Source organism: Carassius auratus, chromosome 34 (assembly GCF_003368295.1).
Source record: "Carassius auratus strain Wakin chromosome 34, ASM336829v1, whole genome shotgun sequence".
Taxonomy (NCBI): domain Eukaryota; kingdom Metazoa; phylum Chordata; class Actinopteri; order Cypriniformes; family Cyprinidae; genus Carassius; species Carassius auratus.
The window spans coordinates 21,592,217-21,611,926 of NC_039276.1; the positions used below are offsets into that span (position 1 = coordinate 21,592,217).

The 19,710-nt window shown below is 41.0% G+C and overlaps 1 protein-coding gene across 1 annotated transcript in view; it reads left to right on the forward strand.

Annotated features, from left to right (window-relative positions):
- myo3b (myosin IIIB) overlaps positions 1-19,710 on the forward strand; it is a 154,060-nt gene that overhangs the window by 65,648 nt on the left and 68,702 nt on the right. Inside the window, exons 24-28 of the mRNA XM_026219068.1 lie at positions 5,183-5,262; positions 5,620-5,640; positions 8,364-8,441; positions 8,527-8,732; positions 13,211-13,322. Of these exons, the coding sequence (XP_026074853.1) occupies positions 5,183-5,262; positions 5,620-5,640; positions 8,364-8,441; positions 8,527-8,732; positions 13,211-13,322 (497 nt within the window). The remainder of the gene's footprint in view (positions 1-5,182; positions 5,263-5,619; positions 5,641-8,363; positions 8,442-8,526; positions 8,733-13,210; positions 13,323-19,710) is intronic.

The window sequence follows — 19,710 nt, forward strand, 5'->3', positions numbered from 1 at the left end:
CAAAACATCAAGAAGTCATTTTTTTGAATAAATACATGCATAGCTTCACTCTCTCTGTATGTGTGTGTGTTTGTGTGTTTGTGTGTGTGTGTGTGTGTGTGTGTGTGTGTGTGTGTGTGTGTGTGTGTGTGTGTGTGTGTGTGTGTGTGTGTGTGTATCAGTGTGCGTAGGTGCGTTATAAGCTGACTTCAGGGTAGATCCCCTTCATCAGACGATGATGCGTGTGTGAAAAGCGTGGAAATGCACTTATGCATTGCATGCTTGTTCCACTTGCACTAATTCATTTTGACAAATGTCCTATAATAATCTGCACTGAGAGATATGAGAGAGACAGAGAGGGAGAGAGCGAGGAGGGGAGGGGAGGGGAGAGTCTCAGACAGACAGGCAGGAGCAGAAAGAGAAAGAGAACGTTATGAGAAAATGACAGGCAGAGAGAAACTGAAGTTCTTCTCATTTGTGTTTAGCAGTTTGTCATATGACCTGACAAACACAATATCACTGCAATTAGACAAGCAGTAACCTAAACTAAATTATATCTGCAATGACTTTTAGCCATCTTTCACCACAATATGGCCTTTTCTGAAAAATAGCCATTATTTTACCATTTAAAGATCATGTGTAAACACGATTTGCTGGGATGATCAATTGTAATATTGCCGGTAAATTACTGTACAATTACTCCAAATTATGTGCACTAACTTCTGCGTCTCAGAAGTCAAACAATGCTGTCAAATTGGACAGTGTAACTAACATGCTACTCTTCATCGGCTGTGGAAAAACGTTTATGGTGAAATTTTGTTTATTTTTTAAATGCATGTTATTACTCATTCTCACTGTGAATTGCCAGATTTTGTCTGGTAATGTTTGCAAGACTCTTTAATTTAGTCAACATAAACTCCGCCCATTTCTTACAATCTACTGCAAGCTTGCATTCATATCAATAACCAATGGATAGAATTAAGTCCTGCCCTACTTAATCTTTTATTCAATAAACTGTTTTTCTTAGGTATACGTCACAATATAGAAGAAAAAAAATCTGTCACTGCTTCCATTACATTGTTATTTCACAATGATAATTCAAAATAATTGACATCACAGAGTACTAGTATATTGGTGCTGATGTGTGAATGGCATCTTAAAATGATACTCCACCCAAAAATGTAATTGTCAGATGACTTTTTCTTCAAATTAACGCAAACAAAGATTTTTTGAAAAAGCATCCATCTCTGCGAGTTCACATAATACGCAAGTGAATGAGTGACCAAAAGTTGACACTTCAAAAACCACACAAAGCGAAAGTAAGACTGTAACCGATATGACCCAAGTAAATTAGAAAAATAATCATATTTTAAACTATAAACCTTCGATTCCAGCCAACTGTCACATATGTGCATTAACGAGAATGTTGTGGAGCTCTAGGTCAAGTCAAGTCACCTTTCTTTATATAGCACCTTAAACAAAATACATTGCGTCAAAGCAACTGAACAACATTCATTAGGAAAACAGTGTGTCAATAATGCAAAATGACAGTTAAAGGCAGTTCATCATGGAATTCAGTGATGTCATCTCTGTTCAGTTTAAATAGTGTCTGTGCATTAATTTGCAATCAAGTCAACGATATTGCTGTAGATGAAGTGACACCAACTAAGCAAGCCAGAAGTGACAGCGGCAAGGAACCGAAAATTCCTTCGGTGACAGAATGGAGAAAAAAACCTTGGGAGAAACCAGGCTCAGTTGGGGGGCCAGTTCTCCTCTGACCAGACGAAACCAGTAGTTCAATTCCAGGCTGCAGCAAAGTCAGATTGTGCAGAAGAATCATCTGTTTCCTGTGGTCTTGTCCTGGTGCTCCTCTGAGACAAGGTCTTCACAGGGGATCTGTATCTGGGGCTCTAGTTGTCCTGGCCTCTGCTGTCTTTCAGGGCAGTAGAGGTCCTTTCTAGGTGCTGATCCACCATCTGGTCTGGATACGTACTGGATCCGGGTAACTGCAGTGACACTCTGATCTGGATACAGACTGGATCTGGTGGCTACGGTGACCTCAGAATAAGAGAGAAACAGACTAATATTAGCGTAGATGCCATTCTTCTAATGATGTAGCAAGTACATCGGGTGTTATGGGAAGTGTTTCCGGTTCCGGTTTACCTAATTAATGCAGCCTAAAAATCCTTTAACGGATTTGAATGTTAGAAGCATATTAGTATGTTATGTGTAAACCAGGTCTAGATTTTAACTGCAAGAGTGTCTCTGCCTCCTGAACAATGTTAGGTAGGTTATTCCAGAGTTTAGGCGCCAAATAGGAAAAGGATCTGCTGCCCGCAGTTGATTTTGATATTCTAGGTATTAACTGATATGAACTGCCTTTAACTGAAAATTGAGTGTTTACTATTGTCATTTTGCACTATTGATGCACTATTTTCCTACTTAATACTGTAAAGTACTTTGACACAATCAGTATTTTTAAAAGCACTAAATAAATAAGTGACTTTACCTGACTCACAAGGATAGAATATATATTTTTTCTAAAAATGTATTAATCTAAAGAAAGACAGTCATATACAACTGTGAAGACATGAGAATTTTCATTTTTGAGTGAAGTATCCCTTAAACCATCGAAAGACAGTAAAGGTGATGATACAGTACATGGGGCAAGGTTGCCAAACAATGTTGCTTTGGCACTTTCCCATTAAGAATGTGCAACAAATTTGGATACTTTAGATCTGTGGTGGCTCCTGTGTCTCACCAGGTTGCCCGTTGACGGCTACACTGCCCAGCAACATTGCTCAAAGAGTTGCCCTGTGTTTCATCAGCCTTAAGCCATTACTTGTGTGAACAGAAGATGTAGAACATTTACCAGAAACAGCAATCCAACAAATTTACTGTATAGGTTTAATGTAAGCAAAAATGCATATCGTATTGAATTATTTTCTTCTAGTTTAGTGAATTCAGCGTCTTTATGCCAATACAAGCTTTTTTTTGATATCATGATCAATTATTTTAAACAAATAAAATTTACCAATTAATACCAGCTTTATTGTGTTCGGGGGGTAAAAAAGCTGTGCAGCATTTAAAAAAAAAAGAACTAATAATAATAGCATGAGTCTATCCCAGTGTAGACAGATTTTTGGACACTGGTTTAAGAGCAGTGGTAGCCAGTTTTGCGTTTTGGAAATGCACAGTATGAGATTGAGCAGCTCAGTGGAGAAGAGCTACACATGGCCCCAACTACCAGTGCTGCGTCAGGATTTTGACTATAGCAGAGACAACATTTACCAGCAGCCTACATGTGTAATCCCATTGGCAGGAGCGTGGGATTCCTGAGCTATAGTTAGATCTGAAACAACTCAATTAATCCATGACAAATAGAGCAATTAAATGTGATCTGCTCTGAATGCTAGGAACCATGCATGTTCATTCACACAAGACAGTCATTATGAAACCAGCATGGTGATGGTAATAAAAACGATAATTGTTTTCTTGACTTATTGTTTGTTTGTTTGAGTCTGTGACCCATTCTAATCTGTCATCTGGTGTATTACCGGAGCACAGACTACAAGAACAACAGATGTTTCATTTCCCTAGATACCTTCAGATTTACACACATGCACACTGCTACAGTTACGCTCAGCTTGGTGTTTCTGTGGTGGGTATTTTTCTAAAGGTGTGTGGCACATCTGCGCTGCCATTGTTTATTCATGCGCCAGAGCCTTTGAAACATGCTAAAATGCTTCCCACTCATTATAAAACTCCTGCCACCCATGGATTAGCACTTTGATGTCACCAATCCGGCTTCAAAGGCTCCTTCAGTACCATTAATCAGAGTTTAGTCTCTGAAGACCCAGCCAGGGAAAACATTTGGACATCTTGTGCAGAAACTTTTGAAAAGCTCAGACGGTGCTGCATATGCAACAGTGGTGTTTCATTTCCAGAAGACGTGTGTGTGTGTGTGTGCGCGCGTGTGTTTAAGGAAGAGAGAGAAGAGAGGAAGCAGAAAGAGAGAGAGTGTATGAACGCCAAAGAGAAAGAGAGATGAGAGACAGTGATGGCTTACTCTGATCCTGAAAGCTCTCAGCACTGGATATTAGACACTGCATATATCACAAGGCCAACACGGGTTCCCTTAAGACTGTTTATTTATTTATTTATTTTAATAATTCCCCACATTACATCACAAAACAGTGATCTAGTTCAATTAGAGGGTAAATGAGGGTTATTGTATTTCTACTAATGTGGTGTCCCATTCAGTTTGGACTTTGTTTTCCTCTCACACTGTTCTCCTTCATTGAGTCAATTGTGTAATTCTGTTCAGGTGTGTGTAGTTAATTACCCTTGTTTGCTCTGTGGGTTTAAGTTCCTATGTTTTCATAATGCCTAGCCTCCCTCTCTCACCTCCTCTCTAAATTGCTTTAAGAGACCTTTTATTTTTGATTGGATTTTGTGCAACAGATAACAGCATATTTATTGCAGTGTATTGTCTGATTCAGGGTGTCACTGACAAAGAATTTTAAAAAGAAAACAGGCAAATCTTACCGTTTTCTCCTTGTTATGTCCATCAAATATAGTGGAATTTTTTCATAATGTTGTAGAGATGACTTTACACGACATTAACACCTCTGTGCAGCTGTGGTTGTACAGTAGTGTCCGCCATAATATAGCAGTAAGTGATCATTGCTTCATTGATCATTGTTCTCGCTAAAATATTTCTGATAACGTGGTCTTTAGTTTAGTTTAACGTTTAATGCGAGTGGAATATTTAATGTAGATGTGTATATCGACATGAAAACAGAGTTTAAAGTCATTGTTTACTTCATTAATTTTCTCACTCCGTGAAAAAGAGTTTGCACGCATGGTTTATAATGTTCGTATAACATGTTCGTAAACGGTGCGTACATATTTACACCAAGTTTATTTTTAATAAATCCCGATATGTGCGTAAAAAAAAAAAATGCGTACACAATTTCTATGCCTATTTTGTGCATATGCAATGTTTATAAATGAGACCCCTGGTCTTGATCAAAAGTCTTTGTAATTCTAGTCTAGTCAAGTCTTTTTGTCGATCTCCTCCAGGACATGCATTCTTTGGGTTGCAAGCTCAGAGCCCTACACTAGCATATTGTTATATTAATTTGTGCTTCAGAGGGGGCAGACTGATGTGTCACTGATCTGTGTTTCTTCTTTTGAACAGGTAACCTGGCCACATCCAGGGCAAGAGTGACAGCAGCATCCAGATCTCTGCCTCCACAGCTCAACAGTGGCAGAAATAAGGTTTGTGCTTCTCACTGACTGTCACAAACTCTTCTTTTCTATTCCAGGTCCTTTTCTTATTTTTTTGACAGTTTTATCTGTTCAGTAAAGGTGCAGTTTGGTGTAAATTTAAAAAATCAGGTGTTACTGTATGGGCTGCTATCACTTCATCAGCCACATAATGGAATTAATATATTACAACTGATTAAGCTGAGGATGCTATTCTTTTGCCAATGAATTTACTCCAAAACCTCTGAACTTGTGAGTGTGCCTGTATTTGTGTGTTTATGATTTTCACTGTAAAATACCTCCGTTCTTCACTCTTCTGTACTTCTTTATCTATTATCCGTCCCTCTGAACTATCCTCTCTCCCCTCAGTCTCCTAAATATCTGCTAAAGGTAAGAATCTCTTCAAATCCATCTTCACGTTTATTAGCCTTATGTTTTCCTAGCAATTTTCACTTTTTTGATTTTCTCTTTCTGATTTGATTAAATAATGGATCTAGAACCTAGAATACTTAGAATCTCTTCTTAGTTGTATCTCTTAATGTTGTAAATAATCCTGAGACCTTGAATCACTGTTTCATTTGAGAACAGCTTTAAAACGGCCTCTCCCTATGCTTTTTAACCTATTTAAAGTCAACTTCTATTTGTCAATCAAGGTTTTTCTCACCAAACGGTTGTAATTTACTTTTTCATGACTATTTTCCACTCTCTCTCTGAAAATCCCAAGAAATCCAAACTGGAATTTTGTATGTTTAGTTAATGTCTTTTAACTTAAAAACAGCCACAGTGGGACTCGAAAGTTTGGGCACCCCTTGCAGAATCTGTGAAAATGTGAACAATTTAGAAAAACTGAAGAATCTGCAGGACCTTAGAGATTTTTCTGAAGAACAGTTCTCAGTTTAACTGATCAGACAAACAAGGGACTCATAAACAACCATCACAAAACAGAAAGACAGTCGTGGATCATCAGGTAACAGCACACAGTACTAAGAACCAGGGGTTCCCAAACTTTTGAATGGGTTTATTTTATTAATTTCATCAATTGTTTTGTGTTGTGGACTAAATGTAAACATATTTTATGTACAATATCTTACTCAGGACAGTACTAAATAAAAAATAACATTTTTTTTTTTTGACAATTATTCAAATTTTCACAGATTCCCAAACTTTCGAGCCCCACTGTGATGCACACCTTAAAAATTTACAAAATTTACTTTTAGTAGATATAAGCATTTAAAATTTACAGTATCTATTTTATAGGAAAGTAAAACAAAAATATTGATTGTTCTTATCTTGCAACACAGAATTTTTTTTTATCGAAAAATTTAGATTATCTCTCCCCCAATTCCACCTGCAACTGACTAGTATATGTACATAGTATATGTACTGTTAAATTAAAATAAAAAAATAAATTGTTTTACAAATAAATACACTGAAAATGTCTTAGAAATGATTTTCACTCAGAAATTTCTAGAGAATTTTACAAAATAATAACAAAGAAACGGCATGTACCATGTTGAAATAAACATGCAAATTTGAAGTAGAAAGTCCGAAGTATTATTTTCTTGTGAAATGTACCCCAATAATGTGGTTTATTAACACTTAAAAAGAAATGATAAAATGATTAATTTACTTGCCATGTAAAATGTTTTAAAAGTGCCAGGAAACTCCATTTTATTCACCCCAGGTGAAGTTTTCATTGGTTTAGATCTAGCACAGATTGAGGACTTCACAAAGCTGTAATGTACTGTATCCTCACTCCAGTGCTGAGCTGCTGTTCTTATGGAGGAAACCCCTGGATAATTATTCCTCCCTTTCCTCTGTTCTGTGTGTAAGATTAAAACAGTCCTGCAGACTATAATTAGACACTGGAGCACAGAACCCAATTAATTAGTTCCAGTTAATATTGCAGATACTTTTAAACTGCTTCAGTCACAGATGAGATGCCTTACAGAGTTCTGCTTGTAAGCAGAAGTGGGACAGATGTCTTATTAAAACACTGGGTTAGTTCGATTGTCTCTCATTCAGGCTTCATGTCCAACACTTTTTTCTCATAAAGATCACACACACCTGCCTCTCCACACGCAGATGAAATAGAATATGAAGACACACTTTGCTGATATAGACCTGTTCTAAATTATGTATCACCTTGATAAATTCATGAGGTCTGTTGTAGCGATGGCTGTTATGCACATCGTATCTTGTCCTTGTTAAGAACAGCTGGAAGCCTGAAGTTCATCATGAAAACACAGCTTGAATCGAGCTCAGCTTGGATCGAGATGTTTTAAACTGCTTGTTTTGTGTCTTTACATAAATATGAAGTGATCATTGTCATCCTCCCTATTAATAGTTTTATATAGCAGTAGATTATACAAAAACAGTCCATTACAATAGTTCAATTTATTAACATTAGTCCCTACATCAGTTAACTTGCACAAACAAGAAAAAAAAATTCTTGAAAAGCATTTAATTTCAGCATTTACATAAACTAACAATAAATAGTTGCATTTCATTACGGAGAATTAACAAATATTTAAAATATTGTTTGTTAATGCATTAACTAATTTTAACTAATGGGACCGTATTGGAAAGTGTTCCAAAATATGTTGTCAAGTCACATTTAATTGTATAGCGCTTTACAATACACATCGCAAACAGCAACCCAATTTCAAAATAGAAAAAAAAAACTTCTTATGAAATTTTTCATAAGATTTTTTTAAATATTTTATTAAATTGCAGTTTTAAATTAATTTGTATGATGCAGTTTGTATGGAAACATGCATTAAAAAAGAAAGCACGAAGGTCCATCCTATGTATTAATACAAAAAACACTTATACAGAATGTATACAAAATTAGCCACCATTTGGCCCAATTATTTCAAGATGTCCTTGACTAACACTGTACCTATAGTCCATAGCTCTTGGTCTGTCATTATGTTTTAACAAAAAAAATAAAAAGATAAAATTATGTTAAGTTCTGTCATATATGAACAGGAAGGTTACATGTTCATTTAGTCTTAAACAGAATACAGTGTGTTCATTTTATGTGTGCTTAGATGTATGTGTGTGTACACGTGTGTATTTTGGTGACGAGGACATTTTATGTGTGTGTTTAGGTGGACACCATGGAGATGATGCGTCACCCAGAAGAAACCACTAACATGAGGAGACAGACAGTGGCGTCTTATTTCAGGGTGAGATCTCAGCACATCACACCAGCAGTCTTGTATTTTGTTGCTCTATTGTAAACATGAATATATTGCCCATATATTATTTCAGTACTCTCTCATGGACCTGCTGTCTAAAATGGTGGTGGGAACGCCTCATTTCGTCCGCTGTATCAAACCCAATGATGACCGGCAGGCTCTGCGCTTCAATAAGGAGCGCGTGATGGTTCAGCTGCGTTACACCGGCATCCTAGAGACCGTCAGCATCCGCCGGCAGGGCTATTCTCACCGGATACTCATCGAGGAGTTTGTTAACAGGTAGAAAACAGTGTAACACTGCTAGAACAAGTGTTGTGCTTGTCCCACAGGGCCTGAGAAACAATGCAGATCACACAAAACACAAGCTGCTAATGAGAGCGGGTGGAGAGAGAGATCAGGAAGGACTCGGTGAACACCACATCCTGAGAGAAGACTGACAATTCACACAAGTTAGAGAGAATATTGTTGAATGAAATATTTGATGCACTTCACAAGCAGATTCCTGAAGCTGTAATGTCTTTGAGGTTCATTAAGTTCATTTAATTGACCACAATTTATTGGGGTCCAATTCTCAATATTAAATATTAATACATGAGGTGCGAGCGGTCGCGAGTGAGGATGGGTGAATGGTGCATGTTTTTTTGTTTTTTTTGCTACTGGGATGGTGCCCCGTCTGGGAGTTGGTGCCCTACACAAACTGCATCCTCTGTGTATAGTGAGCGCCGGTACTGCTGTAATGTCAAGAAAGCATGGTTTACCATATTTGATGAGCTCTATGCATGTGCATTGATCAATGTTTGCATGTGAATAAGATATTAAATAACTTTAATTGTTTAAAACTGTTTTTCATATAAAGTGAAGACTTTGATTAAAATGCTTGATTCATTTGGAGTATTTTATGACACCTTTTATGGCTTTAAATTTTCGATTAATTCAAAGGACAGACAACAGTGATGAGAGAATATTAAAGATATCTTCCTTTGTGCTTCCCATAAGTCTAATGGAACAACATGAGAGTGAGTAAACGAAGACAGAATTTTGGGTGAACTACTGTAAACCGTAAACCATGAAATATGGTATGCATTTATTGTGTGCTGGTAATTGATTAGGCTTATGGACATTGAAGGAGAGACTCAAGCTACAGTATTGTTCAAAATAATAGCAGTACAATGTGACTAACCAGAATAATCAAGGTTTTTCGTATATTTTTTTATTGCTACGTGGCAAACAAGTTACCAGTACGTTCAGTAGATTCTCAGAAAACAAATGAGACCCAGCATTCATGATATGCACGCTCTTAAGGCTGTGCAATTGGGCAATTAGTTGAATTAGTTGAAAGTGGTGTGTTCAAAAAAATAGCAGTGTGGCATTCAATCACTGAGGTCATCAATTTTGTGAAGAAACAGGTGTGAATCAGGTGGCCCCTATTTAAGGATGAAGCCAACACTTGTTGAACATGCATTTGAAAGCTGAGGAAAATGGGTCGTTCAAGACATTGTTCAGAAGAACAGCGTACTTTGATTAAAAAGTTGATTAGAGAGGGGAAAACATATAAAGAGGTGCAAAAAATGATAGGCTGTTCAGCTAAAATGATCTCCAATGCCTTAAAATGGAGAGCAAAACCAGAGAGACGTGGAAGAAAACGGAAGACAACCATCAAAATGGATAGAAGAATAACCAGAATGGCAAAGGCTCAGCCAATGATCACCTCCAGGATGATCAAAGACAGTCTGGAGTTACCTGTAAGTACTGTGACAGTTAGAAGACGTCTGTGTGAAGCTAATCTATTTTCAAGAATCCCCCGCAAAGTCCCTCTGTTAAAAAAAAGGCATGTGCAGAAGAGGTTACAATTTGCCAAAGAACACATCAACTGGCCTAAAGAGAAATGGAGGAACATTTTGTGGACTGATGAGAGTAAAATTGTTCTTTTTGGGTCCAAGGGCCACAGGCAGTTTGTGAGACGACCCCCAAACTCTGAATTCAAGCCACAGTACACAGTGAAGACAGTGAAGCATGGAGGTGCAAGCATCATGATATGGGCATGTTTCTCCTACTATGGTGTTGGGCCTATTTATCGCATACCAGGGATCATGGATCAGTTTGCATATGTTAAAATACTCGAAGAGGTCATGTTGCCCTATGCTGAAGAGGACATGCCCTTGAAATGGTTGTTTCAACAAGACAATGACCCAAAACACACTAGTAAACGGGCAAAGTCTTGGTTCCAAACCAACAAAATTAATGTTATGGAGTGGCCAGCCCAATCTCCAGACCTTAATCCAATTGAGAACTTGTGGGGTGATATCAAAAATGCTGTTTCTGAAGCAAAACCAAGAAATGTGAATGAATTGTGGAATGTTGTTAAAGAATCATGGAGTGGAATAACAGCTGAGAGGTGCCACAAGTTGGTTGACTCCATGCCACACAGATGTCAAGCAGTTTTAAAAAACTGTGGTCATACAACTAAATATTAGTTTAGTGACTCACAGGATTGCTAAATCCCAGAAAAAAAAAATGTTTGTACAAAATAGTTTTGAGTTTGTACAGTCAAAGGTAGACACTGCTATTTTTTTGAACACACCCCTTTCAACTAATTGCCCAATTGCACAGCCTTAAGAGCGTGCATATCATGAATGCTGGGTCTTGTTTGTTTTCTGACAATCTACTGAACCTACTGGTAACTTGTTTGCCACGTAGCAATAAAAAATATACTAAAAACCTTGATTATTCTGGTTAGTCACATTGTACTGCTATTATTTTGAGCAATACTGTATATCTAGATCATAATATTGTGTCAATAAGAAACCAAGCAGCCACCCAGAATATCAAAGCATTATGGCAGTATCATTCAGAACATATACATGTAGTTTTAGCTTCTTTATTGACTGGAATTCCAAATCCATTTTACAGAGGTTATATTTATAAAAGTGGTCATAATGACAATGCCTTCCTTCAAAAAAAAAAAAAAAAAAAAAAAAATTCACACACACATACACATTCCCTCTCCAAGTGCAGACTTCATCAGTTATGCAGCCAAAATTATATTATTCTGGGCATTACTGTTTGACTACAGGAATTTTATTAGATTTAATTAGCTGAAGCTCTTGGGCATCATGAAAAGAGGAAAAAAGACAGACAGACAGACAGTTAGAGAGATCAAAGCTTAGAGAGCGCTTCATGAGCCCATATTGAATAGACCCGCCTCCTCTAGTGCTCCCTAAAGCTCCTGGAAGACTCATGTTGCAGGTTTATTATCTATATATTTTGGCAGTTCTGAACGAAGACCATAATCTCATCAATAATAGGTCATTAAGCCTCTGAGAATACAAGTAGTGCTAAATTAGATTCTGGTTCAGTAATTAGTGGTGAAGTGGTACTTTGAAGGGGCGGAGTAAATCCGCTGAAAGTTTCTCAACACCATGGAAATTCATGGTCCAAATTTACTTTTCAGAGGCTTTGGGAATCACACTTCATTTTCTATAAACTTTTCTCTTTCTTGTTTTTTTTTTCAACCCATCCATCTCTTTCTCTTGTGGGCCGTCAGATGGTGGACATGTAGGTCAACTCTTTTACATAAACATCCCAGACAATTTCTCTGCACTCAGAGGGGCCACTCAAACGCAAGACTCTCGCCGGCTTTTTTTCCCCCATCATCCTTTTGATCACAGAAGTGTCCTGGTTATCTGTATTTTTCCCCAGACTTCCCCGACCAGTTTGCATTAAAAAAAAAGAAAAACACTGTGACCATTCTGTATCCGTTTCGTTAGTCGGACAACGACTATAGCTATTCCTGTCTGATCCACACTGACACACCGGCTCTGTAAAACCAGTTTCTTTAATAAGAAGTGGTTTCAAATGGATCTTTTTTTGGAAAACCTTCTCTGATGTTGTGAAGGAGAGCTCTTTGTATTTTCTACCAGAGACATAACAGCTATCAGGAGCATAATTATAAAAGGCCACGGTTCAAGTGGAATCAAAGACAGTATTCTTTCTTGAACACAAAGGTTGATATCTTCCTCTTCAGAGTGAGTAAATAGTCAAGATCAACCGCAAGCTTCAGATGTTTCTATGAGACTCATTTATGAGATTCAGGGGCAGTTATTCATAGGCAGGTATATTCAGAAGTAAAACTGATGGTCCCCAGACAGTAACAACAAGGCAACAATGGCCCCATATCTAGTGATTTATCAGAGAATCAGGTGACACTTTACCTTGACTGTCAAAGGTTTTTGTAGCAGAAAGATTTTATCATTGGAATATGAAGAGCAATATAGAGAGATAGTCTTGCCATAGACTTTCATCTTGTTCTTTGCAAAACAGTGAAATGTGTAATGTTTTACATTTTTCACTTGTGTCACCAAAATGAATGACAAAAATAATGAATGGTTAACTCCATGTTCATATATACTAAATTTTGTGAATTGTGTCAAATTGCCATATATATATATATAATATATAATATATATAAATTGATGGAGTGCTGCAGGGCCAAAACACAGAAATGAGTTAGCATTTTATCACTTCTTGTTCAATCATCCTGAAGTCAATACGCATTTTTGAATGGGTTTTTGGTCAAATGCATTAAATATGGTCTGTAGTTAACACAAACAAATAAATTTTCCGAGAACAACTTTTGTTTGATACAATATGATTAGTCAAGTTAAATAAATGTTTGAGCTTGTGAAGAGACCTCAGCACTGTACATTTATCATTTTGACTGGTGTGATGATAGTCTGGTAATTTTTATTTTCTTGAAGGTATTATTATCTGGCCTTTCGTGCCCATCAGATGCCAGAGGGCAGCAGAGAGAACGCCATCACAATACTGCAGAAAGCCAAACTAGACAACTGGGTTCTGGGCAAGACCAAGGTACAGATATCATCATTCTATCAAAGTATGTTGTTTATTTTCTTTTCATCTTTTTTTTTATCTCTCCGTCAGTGGTCTTCAATTTAGTTTGCTGAATTGCAAAGCAACAAAACGTACTATGATGCTACCAGGAAATTTCACCCTGTACTACATTAACATACCAAGGTTTTTTGGGCATATTCCATGGTAGAATAGCTTAGTTTACTTTGAAGAATCATATAAATGCCATGGTACATTAAGTGACTGTTCAGTACCATAGTTTTATCATCTGTTATTATCACTTTACAATGGTACTGTTACGGTTTGGTAGGACAATAACTTGCACGACTAAGAAGAATAGTTCAGGAACAGTTGTTTAATATCAAACTAATTGGAGAACAGAAACAAATGCTACCAAACACAAGTGCAAATGAGAGCTGGCAAATACTGTTGGAGAACTGAAAGCTTAAGAACATAAAGCACAGAAAAAAACATATGAGTTCATCAACAAGACACAGGTGTAAATAATTATGAATAAGACAACTCAGGAAAACTAAGTCATATCAAAACCAAAACACAACAAAGGAGTGAACACAGATCATACATGTAACAGTAACACATGTAACACCGTATAAATAGAATCGCTGCAGAGGGAGGGCTGGGGCTCTGGAGGAGGGTGCAGTGCAACTGAAACACAATAGTCCAAGGTCTCTAAAGCAGTCCAAGGTGGGGTGGGAGGAGCCAGTGGGGAGCTCAGAGCAGGAGGAGCCAAATGCAATGACAGAGTCCAGTCAGGATGAGGCCTCAGGGCAGAGTTGTAGGTGGGAGGAGCCATGGTGGAGATAACTTGATGGTAGACGACACCCTGGGGACAACCAACAGAGAAGAAACTACTTCTGAAGTGAACCCAGAGCTGATGAGCCAATGAGCCCAAGCAATGTCAGTGGTACTGGAGGCCAATGTGCAGCCACGGCGACGAGTATCCAAGGTGAAGCCAGATGACCTGAGGACAGAGGCTAAGCCAGTGGGACTAAGAACAAAGGTTGAGCCAAATGGAGCAGAAGGCACAGGCAGGACTATTTCTAACAAGGGCATCGCTGGAGAGACAAGGGAGCCTGGAAAGACGTATGGCTGATGGTTTCTGGTGGAGCCAAGGGAGGGAGGAGCTAAGGCAGATCCACAGTGTCAACAGGCAGAGGTGGAGTGATGGTCACAGACGCTGGAGATGGAGACAGGGGATCCTCTGTGCTGGACAGAGCTGGTGGGCTGAGACACATGACAGATACTTAGCAACAGCAGGCTGAAAACTGGTTGATTGAGGAAGTGGGAGAGAGAGGCTGAGAGGGAACACGGGAGAACAGCAGCTGGATGGAACCAGCAGGGGAACAAGAGAGTCTAGGCTGGACGAAATCAACGAAGATTGAGAGAACACTGGAGATTTTTAAGATCTGGGAATAACCTCTTCAAACCAGTCTGTAAGATCCTCCTCAAAAATGTCTTAAAGTTCCTAATAATAAGGGTTGGGGCGAAGTCATTATCTGCAGGGCCGAGGGTGAAAGGCGAGTTGTTGTTCATCAGCACCCACTTTAGTAAAGCAGCAAAATCCTCCTTGAACCATCCGCTGGAAGGCCTGTCTTCGATTTCTTGGTCAGGCTGGTAAAAAACACATACAGTAGGGAGTGATCAGGGTAATGCATAAGGAATGCCAGATGGATGAAGTTCCGTGTGTGCTTTTCCAGTGGAAGCTGGACTGTTGGAAGGTCCATGAAAAAAAAGAGATTAAAAAGAAATAACAGAGGGGGAAACACTGCTAATAATTTTACTGTTTGTTGTCAGTTCTTCTGTTACAGTATGGTACGATATTAATTTGTTTGACAAAGAAGCATAGTTTAGGAGCACTTGTTTAATGTCAAACTAAATGGAGAACAGGAACAAATGCTACCAAACACAACTGCAAATGAGAGCTGACAAATACTGATGGAGAACGGAAGGCTTAAGTACACAATAAGTATAATATAAGTACAAAATGAATTAATTAGTAACAAATAAGACAACTCAGGAAAACTAGGTCACAGGACAAAAAATGAAACACAACAAAGGAGGGAACCCAGATCATACATGTAACAGGTTCATCCCCAGAATGTTTTTTTTTTTTTTCAGGGAAAAGCCCTGTTCCCCATCTGTCGGTCACTACGAGTTATGTCGAACGACATATGGGGTCTCACTTGGGAGGCCAATCATCTTTGAGTTTAAGAGAAAACGGCAATGAAAATTGGCAAGTGGATTCAACATACCTGAGCCACTCCCCGTGCCAACTCATTAGATTTTTGCTTCGGAGCCGAGTGGTTGTATGAAAGCTGTTATACTCCACAAAGCCATTCATCTGCTGTGTCGGGAAGCTGTTCTGGTTGGCAGTACGGCGCAAACAGCTGTGTCCCTTTCAGCGATTCCCCTGGGCGCTTCAACTAAGAGAGCAGATTTCATAAAAGATCAAATCGCGGACGATTCGCGTCTTTTTAAAGATGCCGTTTCGTCCGCGTCCTTCTGGATGCGGTAGTTTCCTGTTCTCTGACAAGGGCCATGTTCGTTGCCTTCCGTGTCTGGGCATTCAGCACGCTGAAGGCATGTTCGTGGATGGTTCATACACGCACTGCGTGTGTGACCATGGCAACGCTGTGATCGCGTCTCCCCTTTCTTAAAGGGAAGGGAGCAGACCCCTCTGTCACTATCCATTCCGACTTCTCTGCCACAAGCAGAGGACCGCCGGCTAGTGCTCTGGGAGATTTGAAGGTGACAGTGAGAGCTTCTCCGCCGGAACGAGCCCCATGGACCTCTAACCCCTTCCGCAGTGTTTGTCCTGTGCGGCTGCTGGGTGATTTTGCTGGGCTGTCTTATGGCAGTTCAAACTGGTCATTCAGTTTGCTGCCGGGGATTAGATGTCGATTGCAGCATCGGGGATGGGCTGTTGACCTCTGTGGATGAAGATTCAGCGGGGCTGCCCCCCTCGGGTGTTGTCGACACTGCTGAATTGGACCAAGAGTTGACAGCCATGCTTGCCCGGGCTGCTGTGAGCATTAGGATGGATGTGAATGCACCGACCAGCCCTGAATGCTCATGGCTGTTTGATTGGTTCTCGGTGTGGAGCGCGACTCACAACCGCGTTTTACTCTGGTTCCTTTCTTCCCGGATGTAGTCGTGGATGGCCCCCTTTTACGGCCGGAAGCAGCTCATTTTGTTCCTCCGTCCTCACTTCCCTCGATGGCGGGGCAGCTAGGGGGGCGTTTACATTCCCCAGCAGGAGAGTGCGATTGCTGTGCACTTGTGTCCGCAAAACGCCGCCACTGGGAGGGATAGTCCGTGCCTCTCACCCAAGGCCTGTACGCTGACCTCCCCCTTCCGGGTGACGGAAGTCACAACGCAGTCCCTCGGGAAGGCGATGTCCACTCTGGTGGTCCAGTAGTGCCGTTTCAGGTTCAGCCTGGTCTGTATGAGAGACATTGACAAAGTGCACTTTCTCGATGCTCCAATATCCCAGGCTGTCCTGTGTGGCGATGCTGTCAGGGGCTGTGCCCAGTAGTTCCTGACAGAACAACAGCAGACTGAGACCATACAGCACATCTCGCCATGACGTGATCCTCCGGTTGCCACCATTCCGTCGCAGGCAGTGCCTCAGACTGCTCGTCGCCGTGGGTGCCCCCCTGCATCATCCACACCATCTCCGCCCCATGCTGAGAGTTCTTCGAGGCCGGCTCGTCGAGCCCCGCGCAGGAGAGCTGCGCCCCCCGTGTCACTCCCGGCTGCGAATTCCTCAAAGAAGTCGACTAAGCGGCCCTAACATGGGCAACTCAGAGATGTGGGAATCTGCTCTTCAGGAGCTGGCAAAAACAGCGCCACTCCTTCCCCCGGAGGAGGGCCGGGTGGAAAATCTTCAGTTTATGTTTCTTTCTGTTCTGTTATGTTTTTTTTCTTTCTGCACCCACTTTTTCAAATAAAGAGCAATTTCCCTTTCCTCCGAGTTGCAAGGCTCGTGGGTTAACGATGAGCGACGCACTGCCTCCTCATTCTCAGATGCCCCCTTTCGCCAGCGGTCAAGAGGTTGCGGTTCGGAGACGCAACTCCTCTCCACGCATCTCTGGCCAGTTCCTCCGGGAACACGAGGAGTGTGGCTGTGATGACTTGGAACGCGATGCCTTCTGGGCCATCCGACACAACTCCCCATCGCTGCACCACTGCGGGTATGTCGACTGTCCCTTTGGTGCCACTTGTACAGAGTTGGGAGAGTCGGTTACGCGATTCAGTTCGCCTGGCGACCTCCCAAGTTCAATGGCATCCTCGAGACTTCGGTAGCAGTCCGGGACGCCTATGATTTGCGCGAGGAGATTGCTGTCCTGCTGGCGAAGGATGCAATCGAGCCGGTCCCTCCAGTCGAGATGAGGACGGGGTTTTACAGCCCTTACTTCATCGTACACAAGAAAAGCGGTGGCCTTGAATCGGGCCCTGCTTTAAGCTCCCGTTCAAGATGCTGACGCAGAAACGCATTCTCAAATGCGTTCAGCCCAAGGACTGATTTGCAGCGATCGACCTGAAAGACGCGTACTTTCATGTCTTGATCCTCCCTCGCCACAGACCGCTCTGCGGTTTGCATTCGAGGGTCAGGCATGGCAGTACAAGGTCCTCCCCTTCGGGCTCTCCCTGTCCCCCCGTGTCTTCATGAAGCTCACGGAGGGCGCCCTTGCCCCACTCTGGGAAGTGGGTGTCTGGATCCTCAACTATCTCGACGACTGGCTCATTATGGCCCGGTCCTGAGAGCAGTTGTGCGATCACAGGGACTTTGGTGCTCAGTCAGTTGGGGTTTCAGGTCAACCGAGAGAAGAGCAAGCTCTCCCCTGTGCATAGAATCTCGTATCTCGGTATGGAGTTAGACTCGGTGAGTATGACGGCACAGCTCACCAGCGAGCGTGCCCAGTCAGTGCTGGACTGCCTGAGTTCCTTCAGAGGCAGGACAGTGGTACCACTGAAACACTTTCAGAGGCTCCTGGGGCATATGGCATCCGCAGCCGCAGTCACGACACTCGGGTTGCTTCATATGAGGCCACTTCAGCACTGGTTGCACTCCCGAGTCCTGAGATGGGCATGGAGCCACGGTACACATCGTGTCACCATCACACCGATGTGTTACCACCTATTTAGCCCCTGGTCGGACCTTGCCTTTCTACAGGCCAGCGTGCCCTTAGAACAAGTGTCCCGGCACGTTGTTGTCACAACAGATGCCTCCAACTCGGGCTGGGGTGCGACATGCAAGGGGCAGACAGCTTCAGGGTCTTGGACAGGACCTCGACTGCATTGGCACATCAACTGTCTGGAGTTGCTGGCAGTGCATCTAGCTTTACGACGGTTTCATCCGCTGTTGCTGGACAAGCATGTGTTGGTCCGCGCGGACAACACTGCGGCTGTTTCGTACATCAACCGACAGGGCGGTCTACGATCACGTCGCATGTGTAGCAGAAATGAGTCAAATCAGACAAATCAAAGAGTCTATCAGAGCTGTGTGCATTGGAGCTGAATTCCTCAGGAAGTCATAAATCAGTTCTAGTGCCACAAGAACCAAGCAAGATAACCAACCAACCAACTTGTTCACACAACAGCTTTCAACATTAACACCAATATAACAATTATTGACAATTTTAATTCGAAGAAGAGATTGTCAAATTTATTGTTCGTGATTGAAATGCAACACTGGACATCACATGTAAACCCAGGAGATCAAGTTAAATACTTGCATTGACTTCCCCCCACCCAGAAGAACCAGACTGAAATTCCTAAGGGGGAAGGGCTTTAAACCTTTGTCTTCACAGAAAAGTCCTTTGCCAGAGAATGGCAAAGAAACCCTTTTTATACATTATATATGGACCAGAATGAACTCAAAAAAGACTTATGAATGAATCATTCCATTGCTTAACTCCATATTCATTTATGTGTAACCCACACATTTGACTATAATGTATAATCACTTATTGTGTATGTCTTTTGATAACTATAGGATACCTAGTCATGTCTAGTATTCAAATAATCGCATTTTCTTGCTTGATATTGTCCTGACAATCATTTATTTGTATAATATATCATAATCATGTTATAGGAATCATGTCCAAAATTAGACCCTGTGAGGCAAGAACCACATGCTTGGTAAGATAAACAAATGATTTATGATACCCACCCCAAGAACATATCTGATTGGTCAAGGCAACATTTGAGGGGTGGCCAACAGGAAAGTTTAAATACTTTGGATACGATTAAATTTCTGCTTTTAGTTCTAGTCTAGCTGCTGCTATTAGCCATGTCGGCTTTTAGTCTAGCATTGCTTGTGCTATCAGTCATGCGGGCTTTTAGTCTGCTTTTAGTTCCAGCC